Source organism: Mobula birostris, chromosome 8, assembly GCF_030028105.1.
Source record: "Mobula birostris isolate sMobBir1 chromosome 8, sMobBir1.hap1, whole genome shotgun sequence".
NCBI classification, from domain to species: domain Eukaryota; kingdom Metazoa; phylum Chordata; class Chondrichthyes; order Myliobatiformes; family Myliobatidae; genus Mobula; species Mobula birostris.
Genome location: NC_092377.1, coordinates 35,641,076 through 35,660,738, shown reverse-complemented (window position 1 = coordinate 35,660,738; position 19,663 = coordinate 35,641,076). Strand labels below are relative to the sequence as shown.

General features: G+C 39.6%; 1 protein-coding gene across 2 annotated transcripts in view; it reads right to left on the bottom strand.

Moving 5' to 3' along the window:
- LOC140201231 (endothelial PAS domain-containing protein 1-like) overlaps positions 1 to 19,663 on the bottom strand; it is a 124,326-nt gene that overhangs the window by 42,821 nt on the left and 61,842 nt on the right. For both annotated transcript variants that reach the window (XM_072265002.1, XM_072265000.1), the window contains exon 2: positions 18,899 to 19,089. In XM_072265002.1, the coding sequence (XP_072121103.1) occupies positions 18,899 to 19,089 (191 nt within the window). The remainder of the gene's footprint in view (positions 1 to 18,898; positions 19,090 to 19,663) is intronic.

Sequence of the window (19,663 nt, the reverse complement as noted above, 5' to 3'; positions counted from 1 at the left end):
ATTTTCACTGCACTCTTACAAACTTATTGACATCTTTCCTGTAGGTAGGTGACCAGAACTTCACACAATACTCCAAATTAAGCCTCAGCAGCATCCTATACAATTTCGCTGTGACATACCAACTTTTGAACTCAATACATTGATTTATAAAGGTCAATGTGCCAAAAGCCTTCTTTACGACCATATCTACCTACGATGCCACTTTCAAGTAATTTTGGGTCTGTATTCTCAGATCCCTCTGTTCCACCACACTCCTCAGTACTCTGCTGTGCACTGTGCAAGTCCTACCCTAGCTGGTCTTCCCAAACAGAAACACCTCACACTTGTCTGCATTAAGTTCCATCTACCATTTTTCAGCCTAGTTTTCCAGCTGGTCCAGATCCCACTGCAAGTTTTGATAGTTTTCCTCGTTGTCCACCATACCACCAATTTTGGTGTCATCCAGAAATTTGCTGTTGCACATTGTTGATGTGAATGATCAGAAGTAATGGACCCAGCACTGATTCCTGCAGCACACCAGTAGTCACAGTTCTCTAGTCAACCATCTACTAGCACTCTCTGGATTTTCCCACAAAGCCAATGTCTATCCCAATTTACTACCTCATTTTGAATGCCAAGCAACTGAACTTTCTTTACTAATATCCCATGCAAGACCTTATCAAAAACCTTGCTAAGGCCCATGTAGAGAACATCCACTGTCTTGCCTTCATCAGCACTCCCAGCAATTTCGTCAAAAAATTATATATGATTGGTTGGACATGACCTACCATGCAGAAAGCCATGTTGACTATCCCTAATCAGTCCTTGTCTGTCCAAATACTTGTATACCTTAGAATATTTTCTATTGATTTTCCTACAGCTGATGTCAGGCTCACTGACCTATAATTTCCTGGCTTATTCTCAGAGCCTTTCTTAAACAATGGAACAACATTAGCTATCCTCCAATCCTCCGGCACCACACCCGTGGATAAGGATGTTTTAAATATATTTGCTAGGGTCCCTGCAATTTCTGCACTAACCTCCCATAGGGTCCTAGGAAACACCTTGTCAGGCCCTGGGGATTTATCCACCCTAATTTGCTTCAAGACAGCAAATGCCTCCTCCCCTGTAATCTGTATAAGCTCCATGACCTCACTGCTGCTTTGCCTCACTTCCACAGACTCTGTGTCCATCTCCTGAGTAAATTCAGAGGTTAAAAATCCATTTAAGATCTCCCCCATTTCTTTTGGCTCCATACATAGCATACCACTCTGAACTTCTAGAGGACCAATTTTATTCCTTGCTAACCTTCTACTATATATATCTGTAGAAGCCGTTTGGATTCTCCTTCACTCTTACTGCTAGAGCAACCTCATGCCTTCTTTTAGCCCTCCTGATTTCCTTCCTCAGTGTTCCCTTTCATTTCTTATCCTCCTTGAATACCTCCTTCATTCCTACCTGTCTATACCTGCTATGTACTTCCTTCTTTTTCTTAACTCGGGCCTCAGTAACTTTCAAAAACTAAGGTTCGTTAAACCTGTTATTCTGAGAGGAACATACTGTGTTATTCTCACAATTTCACTTTTGAAGACCTTCCACTTACCAAGTACACCTTTGCCAGAAAACAACTTGTCCCAATCCACACTTGCCAGATCCTTTCTGATACTATCAAAATTGGCCTTTCTCCAATTTAGAATCTCAACCCAAGGACCAGGCTCATTCTTTTCCATAATTACCTTGAAACTAATGACATTATAATTACTGGATGCAAAGAGCTCCCCTACACAAACTTCTGTTACCTGCCCTGTCTCATTCCCTAATAGGAGATCTAGTATCACACTCTCGCTAGTTGAGACTTAAAGGAACTGATTAAGGAAACTTTCCTGAATACATTTGACAATTTTTTCCCATCAAGCTCTAGTCTAACATTGGTCCATTCACACAGTAGCCACCCTGTATAAACCTAACTTCTTTTTATTGGAACTTGCCAAGTGCTTAATACCTTTGCTAGAACCCCTGCAATTTCTCGTTGAAAACTGTTGAGGAAAATGTGCCGACTGCCCCTGCTTGCTTCTTTTATACTCTTTCTTCCCCTGTACAATCCAATGTATCCTCAGGAACTGTGGTAGCCCAAATGCACCAATTGCCCCCACTCATTTCCTTTAAACTCTTTCCCCCTCTATGGAATCCCATGTCTCCTCAGGGGCTATGGCACACTAAATGGGCCGCTGCCCCGCTCATATTTTTAAAACTCTCTCTCCCTCTAAGCAATCCAATGTCACTAGAATGAGAACTCAGGATAATTTGACAGTGAACTGAGAAGAAAATTAAAATCTGAGTGGCAACTGAAGTAGGTTAACATTAAAAGAGACAAAAAATGTTTCAATTGACTTTTCAATAATGTTTGCTTCACTTAAAGTGCTTATAAAATTTACAAAGGACAATACTCCTCTATTTTATGCACAAGTTGTTTATGTCAACTCTCTCACTCTACAAGCTGAATCTTCTCAGTCCCACTCTACAAAGTGAATATCTTCAGACCTCAAACAGGCTGCTTCCTTGTGCATCCTGGAATAACTTTGTTGCGCTAAGCCAGGCTGGAGCTGATAGCCCTTAGGGAATTACTACTGGCTGGGAATACAAAGAGCATAATACTTCCAACTTCATTTCAAAACTGTATTTGTCAGACATTATTTATTGAATTAACAATCCCTTGAATGCACTGAAAACTTAAAGAGTTTGTATTTTATATTCAACGTTTCATATTTGCACTGGAACACTTCCAAAATTATTTCAGTTTTAGCACTTCGAGCTCTACAAATACTTTGATGTATGCTTTCCTTTATAAAATATTTTAAGGTAACTTTAAACAATTTAATATCCCTTTGTATGAAGTAAATGAGGTAGTGTTTAATTGAGCAGACAATTATCAGTAGTCTGCTGGAAGAAATAAATGTGACTTCAAGGTAGCATTGAAACTTGCATTTGTTTATGAATAATAACCTCCTTTTAAAAATAGAGCTGTAAACAAACAGACTAATTGTCTGCACAGGATGTGCATGGTACTTTGGTTTGGAGCACTTTTCCATAGATGTCCCCTACCTCCCCCACCTCCCTCCCTCCCCAGCAGTTTCCTTTAAAGTGACAAGGTCCAAGACACAATCTTGTACAACAATTATTTATTGTTAATACTTCCTTTTATGGGACCTGTGCTCTTCCAAAAGTTGAAATTTTACAGTAAAATTTTTCAAATTACAAATGGTCAAAGCAGTTAGACTATTCTGCTCAACACGTCTTTACCAGCTCCCTGCAAGACCAGCTCACCCCACTTTCCTATCATCTTCACAAAAATCTGTCAATTTTTCCCTTTTGGATAATTAACCAATTCTGTTTTAAGTGTTCTAGTTGAATCAGTCAGTGCATTCTGGACTCTACCCACTTGTTTATTTAAAATATTTCTTGATATTAATTTTAGCCCTATTACCAATCAAACTTCTACAACGTCCCATCATAGAACAGTACAGCACATGAATGGGTCCTTCAGCCCACAATGTCTGTGTCAAATTTGACCAAATCTCTTCTTCCTGTATATGATCCATAACCCTCTATTCTCTGCACATTCATGTGCCCATTCAACAGCATCTTAAACACCACCATTGTATCCACTTCCACCACAACTCTGGAAGATATTCCAGGCACCTACCATTCTTTAAAAAAAAACTTTCTTTCCTATTCATCTTAAATGCATGTCTAGTATACACCATTTCTACCCTGGCAATATAGTTTTTGATTGCCCACTCTATCGATACCTCTCAAAATTTTATAATCTTCCATCAGAAATAGAAGCCTCCAGTGGTCCAACAAAAACAACCAATGTCTGTCCAACCACAAATGAGAAAATCTGCAGATGCTGGAAATCCAAGCAACACACACAAAATTGTGGAGGAACTCAGCAGGCCAGGCAGCATCCATGGAAAAGAGTACAGTCAATGTTTCGGGCCAAGATGTCAAATGTACTCTTTTCCACAGATGCTGCCTGGCTTGCTGAGTTCCTCCAGCATTTTGTGAATGTTTGTTGAACCTCTCCTTATAGTTCATGGCCTCTAATCCAGGCAGTATCCTAAAAAACCACTTCTCTACCCTCCCCAAGGCCTCCACATCCTTCCTGTAAAGTTCTTTTCTACCACAAATATTTGAGTAATATTGTAAATACATTGTTTGGTTTAGTATTCTTTGTTTAACTAAATTCATTATGGTTATACATCCAAAGTATGTGAATGGCTTACGTCATGGTGATGCTACATCACAATATCATATCATCAAGGTGCACACCTTGATTAAAGTGAAAACAAAATAAAGGTGTATTTCCCAGCTCTGTATTTGCTTTGAATTAGTTTTTCTGTTTTGGAGTTACAAATCATAACAGTGGCAACAAGATATTTTAAAAATGAACCCGAGACGACTACCTACCTGTTGAAATGCTGCAAGACGTTCGAGTTTTTAAAAAAATGCAGAGAAATGGTCAAGCGATAAAACAACACAGCATGTGCTCCTTTGGGAACAGACAGAGACTGTCAAGTTTTAAAAATAAAAGCCAGAAAACGGGAGAATTCATGGGTTCATAAACAGTGAGTACTGGATGATAATAATCATTAAAAAAAAGAACAAAAGTGGCTGGCTACATCTGAAAGATCGATGCATTGGATTACACAACTGATAACTGGATATTGTATATTTAGTGGATTGAGTAGTATTTTAAAGCAAACAGGAAGGCCGATGAGAAGTAAGTTCCAATTTTGCGGAGTGCGTTGGATTTAAGGGCATACTGTTTGCTGCAACGTTTGACTGCTCCAACTAAACCAGCTGAAATGAGCTTTGTTGATATAAGATCATAAGACATAGGAGTAGAATTAGGGCATTTGGCCTGATGAGTCTGCTCCGCTATTTAATCATGGCTGATCTTTTTTTTCCCTCCTCGGCCCCACTCCCCGGCCTTCTCCCCATAATCTTTGATGTTGTGTCCAACCAGGAACTTCTCAAGTCCTTTACACATCTATTCCGTCTAGACCCTTACACTTTCTAAAGGTCTCAATGAGATCCTTCCTCCAAGTTCCAAAGTTAACTCCTACAACCACCACAGAGGAGGCCCCAGAACATATATACATAATTTGAGATGCATTCTACATTGAGTTAGAGTTAACAGCTAAGCAGGGAGGAGTTTTGTGTATTTAACATTTCAGTAATATTTGAGTAATATGGTAAATATATTGTTTGGTTAAGCATTATTTCTTTGTTTGAATAATTTATTATAGTTATCTATAGGAAGTACATGAATAGCATATGTCATCACTCCACCGCATCATAGGTGCACACCTTGCTTAAAATAAAATGAAACCAAGATATTCTTCCTGGTTCCGTGTTTCCTTTCAATTTTTTTATGTTTTAGACTTACAAAACATAACAAGCCCCACTTCAAGAATATTGATTGTACAGATTTTATGGTTAGAGAATATTTGGAGATAGTCAATGTTTAACCAGCATATAGTATGATCACATCTCTGTCCAGCCAGAATGTTATTCAGGTCTTGTTCTTTTATGATATTAGTCAACTGTATTATCTTCATTATCTGATGAACTAAGAGTGTATTCTGCTTCTTCACATTGATTTAGCTATTGCTATGGATGTTCTATATATTAACTTATGAAATTTGGACATGACTGGCAAGGTGAATATTTACTGGCCATCCCTAATTTAAACAAAGAGGAAGAAAGAGCGAAGGGACATTGAAAAGTACAAAAACAGAAACATTTTATGTATTTAAAACTTAGTTTAATTTAGTTATCAACAGAATGTATTGTCATCACTTTTATGTTGAGAATTGTACTGGATAAGAAAATCAAGTGAATGCACATAAAGATTCAACATTCAAGACTCAAGATTGCTTAATGTCATTTTCTGTACACAGGTGTAAATAAGAATGAAATATTTGTTACTCCAGATCTGAAGCAGCACAAAAAAACACAGAAGATATAGAACAGAATAAATATAAATACATGAGATAACTCATATACATAGATTGATTGCTTGTCAATTAGGTGACTGACAGGAAATAAAGGATAAACAGAAGAGACATGAAATATGTATGAAATTTTATTCTGTACTCTACATTATATCACATAAAACAATCTGAAATTTTGACGATCAAAAGTTTTAAATAAAAGAGTCATTCTTCTTGATGTCAGCTGCATATGATTTTGTGTGATGTTTCTATATGGTACGGATTACCACAAAGTGGTTACTTTTACAAAACAAATCAGTATGCTTTTATTTTTAACTCTATTTACACAAGTTAGAGTTTAAAATAGGCTGAATGATGAAGGCATCAATGAAATCCATTGCATTCAGTGAAATACTTTTCCAGGCTCAATAGGAGAACCATTTCAGAAAAGAGTTCATTTTAAATAATTATATTTTTATATATTTTTAAATTTATTAAACCCATTAATGTTTGCTAACATTCCCCCTCTCCAACCCTGTCAGATATCGAACTTATCCTTGATTTACTGCCACAGTTTTCATGTTTAGGGACAATTGCATTAGAAGAACTTAAAAGGTTTCCACTGTAGCAGCTATTCCCCAAATTTATAGTAATTATTTCAAAAGGCCAAAAGGCAAATGTTTCCCCTAAAAATAATTGATGACAATAACAGTCTGGTGGGAGTGGAATAAACAAAACAAAATTCAGTGGTCTTGGGCCTACTTTGTTCTGGTTCATTAAGTTGTTACAGCCAGGAGTGGTAGTGAGGACAAGTTCCCACTACCTATTAAATGCTCTCAATGGCTTGCAACTCAAATAGCCTCTGACAATCAAGACCAGCTCCTGGCTTTCACATGTGGCTTAGCTACCAAGTCTTGTGAAACTATTTCTACTGACAGGAGAAAGGGAAAAGGTGGGTTACTGGTGCTTTAAAACCAGTTGCTTCAGGCAGATGTGCTCGTCATCAGTGATTTGCAGCTCATCTAGGAGAAGGAAAACTCTGATCTTAAACTTCTGCTGCCTTGCGGCTATACCCAGAAGATTTTGAACCCAGAAGATAGGAAGATTTTGGGAGTAAACCCGAGGGAAAATCCAGAGCTGGAGTCGCTAAGGCAGTCCTACGTTGAGTTCAACACTGACCGGCATCTCCTGCGATTCTGCTGGTGCCAAACAGCATAGGTCTCTGCTGTTCCTTTGGTTTATCAGATTCATGGAGAGGGGGAGCTTGCTATATGTGCAACAGTTGCTCTCCATATTGTATCACCCTGGTTTGCGTATCTAGACAGCTAACAGGCAACATCTGTGGTTGGCCCTGACCGATGAAGATCTCAGTGTTTTGTTATAATTCAAAGAGTATCCCGTAAGTCAAAAGCATTTAATTAGAATGACAAAATTATTTTTGTTTCCATTGCATCAACATGCTCAAGCATTATTCCGCAGTTAATGTAATACGATTTTTGGCAGTGATTTTTAGTTTTACCTGTTCCAGTCGATGACATCGCCATGATTACAAATGTTGACAAAAGTAGGATGACCAAGAAAAATTCTTTGTATTTTTGGTTTACTTCCTTTTTTTAGATTTGACATACTTGATGTCTGTATCTGGCCAATAATAGAATTGGATCGGGTTACATCTTTACCGTATCATTGCCTTTGGAGTGAATAGAAATGGTGTCCTTGTTGATAGGTTTTATATATTTAAGAATTTGATAAATAGTGTCACTGATTTATAGCTGTTGTCATTTTGAAGCTTCAGGAAATGGTTGCTTATGACCAACAATTCTAATCTTTGGATCATTATTAATTTAAGTGAATTCGAACTGTCATTGTTCTCCTTTACCTTCACTTATCAAAGACAAAATGGAGCTCATCGGAATGAAAAGGAAACACTATTTTTAGACCAGATTGGATAAGAATAAAACTTAGGAGAGAACGGAAATCTAAATAGAAACAAACATTTCTTGTAAGAACTCTATGATGTAGGCATGTTAAACCAATTCTTCATTTTCCAATTACACCATGTACCTTTTGTGCGGGACATGGCCGTATTAGAAAACCATTGTTCCAGTTGATTTCCTGTGATATTAATCTCAATCCAGTCACTAATTCAGGAGCCACAGTTCCTTCCATTGAATTTCTTCCCTCCCCACATTCTCAAGTCATTTCTACATCGGGCCAAACTAACTAGCACAGATGTGTTTTGAACAACTAGAACATCTTCTGTTTTCTGAAACAATTATTCTTAGGTGTTGAATCAAATCTTATAAAAATAGATACAAATTCTACAAACTAATACTTATTTTTTTAAGATGACAGGATAATCCCAATCTATCAATGCTTGGTGGCAATAGTAAATAAGCAGTCATGTTTTATACTATTGCATTCTTAAGTCCTGTGTTATAAATTGCAACTTCACAATGTCCAGAGACAAGAATTGTACTAAGCAGTGATCAGAGGCACCCCTTCCTCCACCACCCCGTGAAGAGTCTGCCACCATTTATGTATGTACAAGAAAGACTACATGCTTGAGACTTGCAAACCTGTATTTTATAAGTCTTCTTAAGCAACAGACAACATTCTTTCTGAAGTTCAATAGTCAAAATTGACCTTCATAAATGTTGGAGTAACACGCATAAAATTCTGGAGGAACTCAGCAAGTCAGGCAGCACTTATGGATGGGAATAAACAGTTGACTTTGCGAATTGAAACCCTTCATCAAGACTGAAGGTCTCGGCCCAAAAGGTTGACCATTATTTCCCTTAAATACTGCCTGACTTGCTGAGTTCCTCCAGCATTTTATGTGCATTGCTCTAGATTTCCAGCATCTGCAGAACCTCCTGTGTTCATAATATTGGAGACAGTCTTACTCAGTACACTGCCATCAGGCTGTGAGGAACAATACCTTGGCAGTGATTTATACCTGCATACAGTGGCATGCAAAAGTTTGGGCACCCCGGTCAAAATTTCTGTTACTGTGAATAGTTAAGTGAGTAGAAGATGAACTGATCTCCAAAAGTCAAAGTTAAAGATGAAACATTCTTTTTGACATTTTAAGCAAGATTAGTGTAATATTTTTGTTTTGCACAATTTTAGAGTGGAAAAAAAGGAAAGGGGCACCATGCAAAAGTTTGGGCACCCCAAGAGATTTGAGATCTCAGATAACTTTTACCAAGGTCTCAGACCTTAATGGGCTTGTTAGGGCTATGGCTTGTACACAGACATTGTCAGGAAAGGCCAGGTGATGCAAATTTCAAAGCTTTATAAACACCCTGACTCCTCAAACCTTGTCCCAACAATCAGCGGCCATAGACTCCCCTAAGCAGCTGCCTAGCACTCTGAAAATTAAAATAAATAATGCCTACAAAGCAGGAGAAGGCTATAAGAAGATAGCAAAGCATTTTCAGGTAGCCGTTTCCTCAGTTCATAATGTAGTTAAGAAATGGCAGTTAACAGGAACAGTGGAGGTCAAGTTCAGGTCTAGAAGACCAAGAAAACTTTCCGAGAGAACTACTCGTAGGATTGCTAGAAATGCAAATCAAAACCCCCGTTTGACTGCAAAAGACCTTCAGGAAGATTTAGCAGACTCTGGAGTGGTCGTGCATCGTTCTACTGTGCAGCGACACCTGCACAAATATGACCTTCATGGAAGAGTCATCAGAAGAAAACCTTTCCTGCATCGTCACTGCAAAATTCAACGTCAGAAGTTTGCAAAGGAACATCTAAACAAGCCTGTGGACTGATGAAGTTAAAATAGAACTTTTTGGCCACAATGAGCAAAGGTATGTTTGGAGAAAAAAGGGTGCAGAATTTCATGAAAAGAACACCTCTCCAACTGTTAAGCACAGGGGTGGATCGATCATGCTTTGGGCTTGTGTTGCAGCCAGTGGCACAGGGAACATTTCACTGGTAGAGGGAAGAATGAATTCAATTAAATACCGGCAAATTCTAGAAGCAAACATCACACTGTCTATAAAAAAGCCGAAGATTAAAAGAGGATGGCTTCTGCAACAGGCTACTGATCCCAAACACACCACAAAATCCACAACAGACTACCTCAAAGAGGCACAAGCTGAAGGCTTTGCCATGGACCTGACAAATCCCCGACCTAAACATCATCGAGAATCTGTGGATAGACCTCAAAAGAGCAGTGCATGCAAGACGGCCCAAGAATGTCACAGAACTAGAAACCTTTTGCAAGGAAGAATGGGCAATAATCCCCCAAACAAGAATTGAAAGTGTACCGTATAGCCCACATTATATAAAGGACTACTTATTGTTTTAGTAACACATCGTTGCACACACTATTAGGCGCATATTGATCTGTGTGTGCGTGTCAAGTTTGGACTCTACCAGTAAAGAACCATGAAACTTAGTTCCCGTCTCCAGTGTTTTTATTAATAACATAGTTGTGTAAACAGGCCACATACACAACAAGTTGGCGATGAGGATTATGAACCTACATCTTAACGGAACATCGTGTTTTAGTTGATAATGACACTTGGAGAAGAGAGAGAAGGGAGATGAAAAGGAGCGACACACACATCTAGACGGAGTGCACTCGTTGCGCTAACAAAAAGGACACGTGAGTCAAGTGGAACGTGCAGTGACTGCAAGGAGCTAGCTGAAAAGAAAACAAGGAAAAATGGGACTAAATTAACATAACAAAGATGGCAATGATTGATAGTGGCATTGAAAACTGGATAACTTATCTTGAAAGAGTGCAGTTATATTGTGATGCTAACGGTGTTAATGATGAAAAGAAAGCCAGTGTCTTACTCAGTGTTATGGGAGCAAAATCATATGGGCTGCTACGGAGCTTGTTAACCCTTGAAAAGCCAGATGACAAAATGTTCAAGCAAATAGTAGACACTCTCCAACAGCATTTAAACCCCAAACCACTGGTCATTGCTGAAAGATTTAAATTTCACAAATGGAATCAGAGCAAAAATGAAAGCATTTCTGAATCTTGTGTGGAATTGCGCAAATTATCAGAATATTGTCAATTTGGAGCTGGTCTATCAGACGCATTGAGGGACAGGCTAGCGTGTGGCATGCACTGTGAAACCACACAGAAGCTCCTGTGTGAAAAAGACCTTGCATTAGAGAAGGCACTGAACGTTGCAACATTGGAAACAGCAGCACGGGATGCTTCTGAGATACAACAAGAATCTCTGAAATATGCTACAAGTAAAATGTCACTGAACAGAAATGAAGGAAAGAAATGTTACCGTTGTGGGAACATGTCACATGACCCTGATGACTTGGTTTAAAGATAAAGAATGCAGAGACTGTGGCAAACAGGGCCACTTTGGCAGAGTATGCAAAGCTAGTAAACTGCAGAAAAAGGACAAAATACAGAGAAACAAGAAACCCCAGAAAGGAAAATACAACAATGTACACAAAATGCAAGAAGGCAGTACTGATGAAAATGACTCAGACAAAAGTGAATTGTCTTGTCTGCAACTTCACAGCCTGAGATTGAAAATGGAGTTGGAGACAGGCTAAGCTTTAACAGTGATCTATCTCTGTACATGACTACAAACGACTGATTTCTCACATACCTCTGAAACAAACTAAGCTACTGCTAAAGACTTACACTGGACAGCGAGGGCGTCCCAAAGGTAAAATTAAAGTGACAGTGGCCTACAGAGACAAAACACAGCAGCTGAACCTCTATATACTGAAAAATGGAGGACCACCATTGCTGGGACGTGAATGGCTTCAGGAAAATCCAGTTGAATTGGCACACCATCAAGACACTAGTTGTGTCAGCAAAGGAGGGCAGCAAGGCTACATCTGAGAGCCTGTCACAAATACTTGCTGACTCTGAGGAAGTGTTCATGAAATGAATAGGAACACTTCAGGGCATGAAGGCAAAGATTGAGATCGAGGAAAATGCATGTCCAAAATTTCACAAACCCGACCAGTGCCATATGCAATCCGTCCTACAGTAGAGGCAGAGTTGAAAAATCTGGAGCAGACTGGGGTCCTGTCAAAGATGGATTGGAGTGAATGGGCCACGCCTATTGTTCCAGTGATGAAAAAAACCACCAGCAAAGGAAAACCAAGCAAGGTGCGCATATGTAGAGACTTTAAAGTGACTGTTAACCCAGTTCTCCGCACAGTACAGTATAGTCTACCTTGTATTGAGGACATCTTTGCTTCCCTGTCAGGAGGGGAACATTTCACAAAAAATCGATTTGGCCCAGATTTATCTCCAAATGGAAATCGATGATACATCCAAGAAATAACTGACAATAAATACACACAAAGGACTTAACCAGTACAAGAAATTCAGTCACTACCTGTATGGCCAAAAGTTTACTCTGTTGACTGCCCATCAGCCTCTTGTGTCAATCTTCAACCCAAGGAAAGGCATTCCAGTGATAACTGCACACAGGCTGCAGCGATGGTCTCTTTTCTTAGGAGGTCACATGTATGACATTGAACACAAGGGGACCAGGCAACACAGCAACGCAGCTGGTTTGTCATGTTTACCACTACCCACTTCAGAGATAACTACACAAATGGATTCAGCAGAGGCCTTTCACACAATAGTTGAACAATTACTAGTGACAAACAGCCTCATTGAAAGAGAAACACGCAATGACCCTGTGTTGTCAAAAGTGTATGACATCACGGTAAAGGGATGGCCAGCGCGTGGTAACACACAGTTTCCAGCCTTCTCAATGAGGAAGAAGCAGTCGTCAGTGTGTCGAGGAACACTGATGTGTGGTTCATGAGTTGTGATTCCTTCCAAGCTACGCACCAGAGTACTGCAGGAACTGCACGAGGGGCACCTGGGTACTGTGAAGATGAAAAGTCTTGCTCATGCCTTTGTGTGGTGGCCAGGAATCGATAAAAAGATTGAGGACTTGACCAAGAACTGCCCTGGATGTCAAAAGATCCAGAACACACCACAACAAGCCCTTCTCCATCCATGGGAGCAGCCCTCATCACCATGGTAATGAGTGCACATCGACTTTGCTGGACCATTCATGGACTCTATTTTTTTAGTCGCCGTCAATGTACATTCCAGATGGCCAGAGGTCATCAAAATGAAGACAACCACATCAGAAAAGACCATCACAGTTCTGAGGGCCATGTTTGCCAGGAATGGCATACCACAACAAATTTGCACAGACAATAGATGACAATTTGTCTCTGAAGAATTCCAAAATTTTGTGAAGAACAATGGAATCAAGCACTTTACATCTGCCCCTTACCGTCCATCCACAAATGGCTTGGCAGAAAGATTTGTGCAGACATTCGAGAAAGCCATCAAGGCAATGGACAGCGAAAATTGACCACTACAACACAAGATAGACAACTTCCTCCTTGCCAATCATAATGCAGTACATACAACCACTAATCAGACTCCAGCAATGATGTTTCTGAACAGGAACCTGAGGACCCGCATGGATCTTCTCAAACCAGATGTAAGGCGTGATGTGGAGAGCAGACAGTTCAAACACTTGAATGCTAAGCCAACACGGAGCTTCAGTGTGGGACAGTCAGTTCTTGCACGTGATTACTGGACTGAAAAGTGGCAGCCATGTACAACTTCCACCATAGACGGGCCACTGACAGTGGAGGTGGGAGCGAATGTATGGAGACGTCATGTGGACCAAATCCTGGATACACAGGTGAAAAACACAACAACACCTTGTCTCCCCGGACATAGAAGCAAACACTCCTGATGTGATCACATCAGCCTCATCTACAGATAAACCTGTCATCAGTGCTGAGGACCCACCTGATGTACCTGCGGAGACTCATTCCCCAAAGCAAATGTTTCCAGACAGACGTTACCCGAAGAGGCAGAGAAGACCCCCCCCCCCGAGACTTGAGTTCTAAATGGGTCTTAGGCCAAAAGTAAAAAAAAAGCTTGTTATAATTTGATATTATTAAGTTTCTTTGTTATAATTTGTAAACAAATAGTAGGCGTTTGTATGTTAAGGGTAAACATATTTGTTCAGCATAGCCCCAGTTTAAAAAAAAACAGTTGATACACTATTAAAATAAAACGGAGGAGTGTACCGCATAGCCTACATTATAATAAGGGACTACTTCATGTTTTAGTAACACCTCGTTGCATGCGCTATTAGGCGCGTATTGATCTGTATGTGTGTGTCAAGTTCAGACTTTACCAGTAAAGAACCATGAGTTCCCGTCTCCAGCCTTTTTATTAATAACAGTTGTGTAAACAGGCCACATACACAACAGAAAGACTCTTAGCTGGCTACAGAAAGTGTTTACAAGCTGTGATATTTGCCAAAGGGGGTGTTACTAAGTACTGACTATGCAGGGTGCCCAAACTTTCACTTTGGGCCCTTTTCCTTTTTTGTTATTTTGAAACTGTAAAAGGTGGAAATGAAGAAGTAATCTTGCTTAAAATATTAAAGAAATGTGCCATCTTTAACTTTATGCCTTTTGGAAATCAGGTCATCTTTTACTCGCTTAGCTATTCACAGTAACAGGAGATTTTGACCAGGGTGCCCAAATGTTTGCATGCCACTGTACATCATAGAGATATCAGCTATACTATTTGACTAATGCATTTAAAATTTTCTCCCAAGTTGAAATGAATGCCTGAAGTCTTGAAACTTTAATTTCTAAGTTCCTTTCAATTAAATTGTTATTAATGATTTAAAGCTAATTAGCTGTAATTTTGGGGTTAAATAACTACTCTTCTGCAGTAAACCTTCTCCAATTATGGCACTTATTTTAAAAACAAGCAACTGTTTTTAATTCAGGGAAATTAGTGGCAGAAGATTTCAAAAGGATCTATTATTTTAAATAGTAATTGATTCTTATCACAGCTACCCTAATATTTAACCAATGGAGTCCATTTTAAGATTCCACACTAATGACCAATGTTCAGTTATAATCAACCATGAAAGCTGCTGGTTTTTTCCCCCAAGTAAGATTTATTCAGCATCCAGATTCTTAGCTGCAGTAAAATGTGCATGATTTTGAAAAGTTGCTTGGTCCAGTCAGTGTGTTTTGAAGAAAAAGTTTCCCCCTCTGCTCTGGTGGGGTGAGGGAGTGGTGGGCAGGGAATTAAGGAGGGAGTGATAAGTCATTGCGTCACTATTACACTCGGTTGATGCCTGCCCTTCCGTTGTTTCCCCTCAGATGAGATGGGAAATACTTTTTTAAAAGAACTATCCTCAGAGATCTCACTATCCAAGTGGAAAAGCAAATTTCCTACTAGTCTTGTGTACTGAACTCAATGCTCATATTGTGATCTCATCTGCATTAGGGAAAACAAATATAGGTCACGTGATCTCCTTGTAACACCTGCATTTAGTCTACATGGGCAAACCTGAACTTCTTGTTGCTGCTATTTAAATTCTGCATCCAACTTCCAATCAAATATTTATCTCTGCCCACCTGAGCTACTGTAATAAGATCCAACACGGAGCCAGAATCAGGTTTACTATCACCGATGTATGTCGTGAAATTTGCTATTTTGTGGCAGCTAAAGCTTGAGGAACAGCCTCATTTTCCATCTGGATTCAGTGACTAATTTCTAAGTAAATTTAAAATTCAAAGAAAATTTATTATCCAAGTAGATATATGTCCCCAAATATGACCCTGAGAGTTAATGAGATCAAGTAATTTATTTTCTCTTATTGTGACAGGACTGAGCAGGTGTATTTCAGCTCCGTTTTCACCCTTTTACTGGCACTTCAACATATTTCTCTGTTTGTGCTTTATCATTTTATCAAAGTATCTCCATGGCAATCTTAACCTTGCCCTGATGATGTTCCTTTGTCCTGAACATCTTTCTCTGCAAATTAAACTTCTTTCACTCTTTTTTTCCAGTTCTGACAAAGGGTCCTCGCCCTGAACCACTAAGACAGCTTCTCTTTCCACAGATTCTATCGGACCTGCTAAGTGTTCCCAGTATTTTCTGGTTTTATTTCAAAGGTTTCAAAGGTACATTTAATGTCAGTGAATTGTACACAATATACATCCTGAAATACTTTACCCTTTCTTTTAAGCTAGCCTTGAATTTATAGGCATCCATTAATCTCATGAGACCATGGATTTGTGCCTCGGAAGGTTTCCAGGGTGTAGGCCTGGGCAGGGTTGTATGGAAGACCAGCAGTTGCCCGTGCTACAAGTCTCCCCTCTCCACACCACCGATGTTGTCCAAGGGAAGGGCATTAGGACCCATACAGCTTGGCACCAGTGTCGTCGCAGAGCAATGTGTGGTTAAGTGCCTTGCTCAAGGACAGAAGCCTTGAATTTAATTCTGTCACTACCATATTCTGCTCCTATGTCTTATGGTCTAATATCTTTTAAACAACAACATGGGTCAAAAAGATGGTAAAGAGGAAGAGTTGGGTTTCAGTCTATATGCGAAAACTGACATATTTTCTGATGAAGCGATGAATAACAACAGGTAGACAAGAAATAGGTGTGTTAGTGGGGTCGCAAAGGAAGGAGCCTTACATGCATCAAAGGGAACAGTCCAGGACAGCGAAGCCTTTCTCTTTGGATATTAGGAAATGAGTCACCTGAATTTATTCAACTACATCATTGATGTTACTCATATCAAATAAGCATGGAATACCTCAGTCAGCAAATAAAACATTAGACATTTACATAACTATAAGAAATATGTCTCTAAATCATTTAGCCCAATCACTGGTAAAAAAAAAAGACTACCACAGGAAGACAAAATGCACGGTGTCCTCTACTGTATCCAGTGTTCCAAGTGTGGTCTCCTCTACACTGGTGAGACCCGACATAGATTGAGTGACTGCTACACTGAACACCTTTGTCTGAAACAAAGGCAAGATTTCCCAATGCCACCCATTTCAATTCAACTTCCCACTCCAATTCCAACATGTTGGTCCATGGCCTCCTCTACTGCTGTGATGAGGCCACACTCAGGTTGGAGGAGCAACACCTCATATGCCATCTGGTTAGCCTCCAACCTAATGGTGTTAACAACTGATTACTCTAACCAGGTAATTTCTCCCCCTCCCCTTTCCCTCTCTTACCATTCCCCAGACTGGCTCCTTTCTCACCCTTTCTCTTCTCTTCACCTGCCTATCAGCTCTCTCTGATTCCCCTCCTTCTCCCATGATCGACTATCCATTCCAATCAGATTCCTTCTTCTTCAGCCCTATGCTTCCTCCACCTATCACCTCCCAGTTTCTTAAATCATTCCCCTTCACCCTCACCAGGCTTCACCTATCACCAGCCAGACTCTACTCATTCCCCCTACCTCTCACCCCCTCACAACCTTCCTATTCTGTCCTCTTCTCCCTTCCTCTTCAATCCTGACGAAGGGTCTCGGCCTGAAATGTCAACTGTTTATTCCTCTCCCTGACAGACTCACTGAGTTCCTCCAGAATTTTGTGAGCATCTGCCAGATTTCTTGTGTTTAAAATGGGAAACTGGGTGGTTAGTTTTTCTGCTGAAAAACACCCATGAAAACAGGACTCAATCTCAAGAATAGAGACACCCTCACACACTCCAAACCCCTATTTTTCATCCACCTGCTACCCTTAACAATATCATCTAAGAGGAGATGGCAAAGCTAAAGGGAGTTGCAAGCTTATTGATAGGTCAGTGGATCATTGGAGAATATTTGGCCCCGTGGTGCAGGGGAAAGGAAAGCCAAGCCTCATTAGAGGTAGTTAAGCAGAAAATCTTGATCCAACTGGCAAATGCCCGTGAGTCTTCAAGCTATTTTTAAGAGTTCAAATTGACTGTTATCTTGGAGTACTGAAATGCTGTGATATTTAGTGTAACCCTAATCTTCTTAAATAATAATTTATTGATTGCAGCTACACCCAGGTCTGCAGGTGCAAATAGAGGCCTGCAGGGAGATATGAAACATTAGTGGAAAAATCACCTGCAGACTGGTAATCACACTAACCAGTGCTCTACCTAGTATGATTATGGTCTCTGATGAAAGCAAAAATGTAAAATGAAAACAAAATCAATCATATTTTTATTCCATTATCAAATATATTACATATTTGTGGCAATTTTTTAAAATAAAAGGTGTACAGAAGCAGTCTGGAGATGGTACACTGAGCTTGGAGGAGAAAGTTTTAATAACACCAGCAATATTTTGGAACTTTGGACCTGGACTGTATTTCCTTAGTATAGCTGTTTATGCACTTTGTATTGAGGGCAACCTTTTAATCTTTGTTTTTGCTTTTAGAGAGTAATTTTATAATTTTTAACAAAAGCTATAACAAAGACGGACTTTGAAATCAAGCCGCATGTAATCAGGAAAGGTGCTGGTCGAGCACTTGTGGTATTCTGTCCGGGGAACTCAAAGGACAGAAAACTGCTGCAGGTATATTTCTATGATCCTCCAAAGTAAGCAAACTTCCAGTATACCAATCACCAATAAAATTAGAAAACTTCCTCTTTATTTTTCTGTACCTGACCTTTGCATCTACGTTCATATATGGTTGATGTGCTATCCCCACAAAAATAATCTGCACTTCCATATTTGGGCCCTTTTAGGATCTTTGTTTCCCAGGTGGAGTAGGGTCAGACTCTGGCAACTTTCCAGAGCATGTCTAAGAGAATTCTCACAAACTTCTATGTTCACTACAGTAGATTTTCCTATGTGGAGGGCTGCACTGGAATCCTCAGTGACACATAATAGCCTGAAATTCTCAATACAGTTCTATAAAATGGCTCATTATCCACAGCTGGCTTGTAGTGACCACATTTTTCCATGGGAATTTTGCGAGTACCAAGTCTCCTGGAAATTGATGCAAAATTAAGTGGCTTACTTTAAAGTTTTAATTTCTATAGGGAAGAACTTGCTGAGCATCACGAGTGCATGTAATTATTTGTACATTGTGCTATTGCCAGGCATTTTATGTTACTCTTACCCGAGTCCAAAAGCTTGCGGGTACGTAGGAAACTAATGGTCAGGCGCATGATAGAAGCTTTGTCCAGGTGTGTGCTGACATTATGGGGCAGCGGCAGCTGGTGAGCCAGTTCATAAAACACCTCAGTCTCCTTACTTCTTCTGTATCTTGCTGCATCTCTCGACTTTTCCTTCCTCCTCTCTGAGTTACTTCTGAAAGTTAAAACATTAAGTTTAAAATCAAGATTCTAATTCAAGAAATTTTACACAGTGTCATTCATTGTAGCATAAATCACATCTTAAGGCAGCTGGAGATTTAAGTTTGCTGGACTTCTCAAACTAACGTTAATGGTGTCGTCACCATTCAGTGCACCTCTCACCCCAACTCCTCATTCACAAAGCACACTTGTTAAAAATTTCCTTTATGAATTTGAGCACATGGCCCAATTTGTACTTGACATGCACACAACTCAAAAACGAGGCTGTAAAATTTTCAATAATCAGATTAATATAGATACATGACTTTCTTTTTCATTAAATCTGGCAAGATTCGAAAATGAATGATATAATACATATTGACCATTTTTATCTCCACTGTTCTCCTTCTGGGAAGATGGATAACTTTTGTCCACCTTGTCTGGTGTCAATTAAAAAAAATAGTTGGGCTATGCAAAACTAAGGAGCTACCTGGTCTAATTATCCCTTGGGAAGCAAAGACAAATATCTGTATCTGTAACTTGCACACAGAAGAAAACTTCACAAAATCTAAGTTTACATTAATATATTT